Source organism: Oculina patagonica, unplaced genomic scaffold, assembly GCF_052425735.1.
Source record: "Oculina patagonica isolate OP01 unplaced genomic scaffold, crgOcupat unplaced1091, whole genome shotgun sequence".
Taxonomy (NCBI): domain Eukaryota; kingdom Metazoa; phylum Cnidaria; class Anthozoa; order Scleractinia; family Oculinidae; genus Oculina; species Oculina patagonica.
The window spans coordinates 1-3,726 of record NW_027557074.1 but is presented as its reverse complement, the minus strand read 5'-3'; the positions used below and the strand labels follow the sequence as shown (position 1 = coordinate 3,726).

General features: G+C 35.6%; 1 protein-coding gene across 1 annotated transcript; it reads right to left on the bottom strand.

Annotated features, from left to right (window-relative positions):
• Window positions 1-245: 245 nt before the first annotated feature.
• On the bottom strand, window positions 246-1,507 carry LOC144639588 (hyalin-like). The gene is made up of 2 exons (XM_078498873.1): window positions 1,398-1,507; window positions 246-509 (listed from the first exon to the last, which is right to left on the bottom strand). The coding sequence occupies exons 1-2, from the start codon at window positions 1,462-1,464 to the stop codon at window positions 256-258; spliced, it is 321 nt and encodes a 106-aa protein (XP_078354999.1). The 5' UTR covers window positions 1,465-1,507; the 3' UTR covers window positions 246-255.
• Window positions 1,508-3,726: the final 2,219 nt, after the last annotated feature.

Genomic DNA, 3,726 nt, shown 5'->3' with positions numbered 1-3,726 from the left:
ATATTAATCGCGTTGGAAAATAATAAAAATATCTGTTTTGAGGTGTTTTGATGCCATTTCTTCGGGCGAACTAAAACATATCTTTGTAATGCATGTCTTTTCACTTTTTTTTTCTATGACAACGTTATTACGCACAAAAATTTCGTTATTGTAAGATAGTTAAAACCTTGAAATTGATTTCCTTCACGTTGGCTATACAATTCAAAGCAGATTTGCATTTTTGTTTAACAATACGTGTGGGTTCTCAGAATATAGCTACTTACTTTTTAGAGTGATTTTGAAGCTACAGGTTGCTGTATTTCCAGCCGTATCTGTCGCCGTATAAATCACTTCCGACGTACTAGGAACAGCGAAGAGGTCTCCCGAGTGTCTGTTGGAGGTAACTGATGGCGCCACACCTGAATTGTCCGTAACTGTAGGCTGCTGCCAGTTAACACGTACTTCAAGACATGTGAGGTCATCTTTTACGAAGTCCTTTGGACAATTCGTTATCAAGGGTGGCTCTTGGTCTAAAAATAAAGTTTTGGGAAAGTTAGAAAAATGGTCAACAGCTTAGATTATCCTACCTTGAAAAGAAAACCGACTTTTGAAGGGTAGCACAATTACTGGTGTCCCAGTAGTTTTCATTGTGGACCTGAATCCCTGATCGAATTGGAATTTAGAAGTGTTGGTTTTTGTGGAGGGAGGAAAACCGGAGAACCCGGAGAAAAACCCTCAGAGCAAGGACGAGAAACAACAACAAACTCAACCCACATATGACGCAGGGTCCGGGAATCGAACCCAAGCCACATTGGTGGGAAACGAGCGCTCTCACCACTGCGCTATCCCTGCTCCCCCCGAGGGAGGAAGGATAGCGCCTTAAAGGAGTTAGGTTGCAACTGGGACGAACGTTCTGTTTGTTTCTCCTGTCACACATTTTGGTTTATCAGCTAATTATTGAGTGGTCAACTTCGTAACTATTTCTCATCACTGTAACTGCTGTGGGGAAATAAACTAAGCTTGACGAACCTAACTTCAACTAAGAGTGATTCATACAGCACAGTTTTATCAACAAATATACGAAAAACGTTGCGCCTACCCAAATTTCAGCCTTTTGTACCATCTTATCACGTTTTTTTTTTAATTTTGTATTTTCACGTCCTCGCCTTTCGGAAAAGAAACTTTTTCATATAAGAAGTTGTGTTCGATTACCTCTGTCCAAAGTACTTTTATTTTAAAAATGGTAAATCCTACGTTAGGAGGTCTTTGAATTACTGTAAGAATTATTAGAATTAAAAATTTAAAATATAATTATAAATATAATTGTATGTGTTAGTTTTTCTTACCGAATATATAAAAATGCATTTTTATTCAACAAAACTAAAATATTACATTACTCTTTAAATGATTTTTCTTACCTACTACTGCGGCCTGAGTCACAATTGTGATAAGAAAAACATTCAAAATGAAATAATGAACAATCATCTTGTAGCCGTTGTGTTAAGCCGAAGTGGAGAAAGGTTTTTGCGTCCTGTGATAAACAAATATCGTATATTGAGATTTTTTGGGCATGGCTTCAATACTATTTTACCAGCTGTAAATTGAATTATCATATACTCATTAACAGTTTGTGAAGGAAAAAATCAATTAGAATATTTGTATTCCTTCTGATTTGTCTAAGCTGTTGCTCTGACTGTTTCTCTATCAAAATAGATCGTAACGCTAAAATAACTGTAAGAAAATACCAGGCTTTTGATATGTCATATATATTCAGAATTTGTTTTCATGTTGCAGTAATGATTTGTGTGGAAAAAAAGAACCCACACACACCTCCTTCAATGCAGTCACTTAAGATTTTGACATTACACCTTAACTTGCAGATTGACTATAGTCTGTATTGAATGATAAAATTTTCTGCGTTTGTCTTAATTTTCGTGTTTTTAAAATTAGTTATTATTTAGGTAAACTCTATAGTTAATATTATTATAAATTTCCAAAATGTGATGAAAGCCAAGTTCTAGGTAATATAACTTTGTCAAGAGTTAGTTTTAGCAGCTGTTGTGATTTATGGACGTATCACGTAGAACAGTATAGTCTTTGTTGGCACAAAATCGAAGAAAAAGATTGAAATCGTCACGTTTAACGTTCGTTTGGTGAATTCATTAATGTCACCTATTTTTTTGTAGTTTATATTCGCGAAAAAAATGATTTTCGCAGAAAGGGTACTACAATAGTTTAAAGCGAAATTTGAAACCCTTTTGCACAAACAAAATATTTTAACAGTATTATTGAGATATTAGCGAGGATATCTTTGTTAACTCAACAATCTGGCATTTGTCCCTGATGACGCATATATTTAAGTCTCTTCATTGTTCCTCCCTGAAAAAGCGTTTTATCTTTTTGAATTTCTTGCTCAATGCTTAACATACTAATCTAGTGAGACTGTTTTATTTATTGTTTTTGTTCGAAATATTTTTTTCTAGAATGAAAGCTGTAACGTTGAATAGTATACAATTTTTTTTTTATTGGTTGTCAAACAGTTACGATATTTGTCCAAAATTCAATGCCTTTTGAGTCTACTTTTGATAACCCTCAGTGAGATCGCAAAAAAATTAAAAATCGCGCGGGAAATTAAATATGGCTGTAATAACCGCAAAAATTGGTAAGAATACAATTATTCTGGACGTTCAGTTAAAATAAAGGAAAGAATGTAACTTACTCTTGAACGAGTTAAGTTTCTTCCATGTCCACTATTCGTGCATGAATACATTTATATATAGTGTTTTCTCAACTGTTCACCTGTGCTATCAACTGATGTTCCTTTAGTAAATTAGCCTTGAGAGATTTTACATATTTTGAAGTATGACAGAAATTTAGACCAAAGCTTCAGTAAATGAGTTGCAAGTAGGTATTCCTAATGCTCATTTAAATCGTATCGGCATAGGCGTATGAGGCGGGGGGGCGAGGGGGCTGCAGCCCCCCCAGTGCCAAAATTTTTCGGGCAAAACGCTAAGAATTCGGGCAACAAACCTAGAGAAAAAATATAAAATAAGCAGACAAATCTCAACATTACAATCAAAACGAATTATATCAACAGAAAAAGTATTGGAAATATACCGAACTTTGTGGTTCAAAAGTCCAAATTTCTCATTTATCTGCTTTCGTTTCCTCTCGCAAATTGCTATAATCATATTCGATTTTTCTCGCAAATTCTGCGTGATTCAGCTGCAGTCAGCTTTTCCGTGCATAGCTTGAACGTTTGCGCGCAGTGGACCCAGTTTAAGACCTTGAAACAAAGCTGCGATACGGTTGCAAATGTAATGAAGCTAATGCTTTTGACTGAAACGACCTCAAAATTTTCAATAATGTTTCAACCCATTCATCCCTGAATGATTCACATATTTTAAATAACTTTCAAGTGGAGGGAAAACGATGTAAATTGCCTCCCAAAATCCTTTTAATTTTTGCTGAAGTAATGTGAATAAATAAAATATTTCCGAAGAAAAAGGATTCAATGCATTGACATCTTCGGGCAACGCCACGAGATTAAATAAAGAACTATCGTTTCCTTTAAGCAAGCAGGCAAGGTTTGTACACAACTATTTTAACGCACGTTCTGCTTTCCATTTCGTATGCCTGTTTATTCGGCTTTCAATTCTTTTTCGGGCAACAAGGTCTCCGCCCCCCCAGGTCCGAAGGTGCCCGTACGCCTATGCGTATCGGCACAGTTGTTTTTGTTTGAATCTT

Coding starts and splice junctions, on each gene's coding strand:
- LOC144639588 (XM_078498873.1), bottom strand. CDS start 1,464: ATGATTGTTCATTATTTCATTTTGAATGTTTTTCTTATCACAATTGTG. Junction 510..1,397: donor GACTCAGGCCGCAGTAGTAG/GTAAGAAAAATC, acceptor CTTTATTTTTAG/ACCAAGAGCCACCCTTGATA.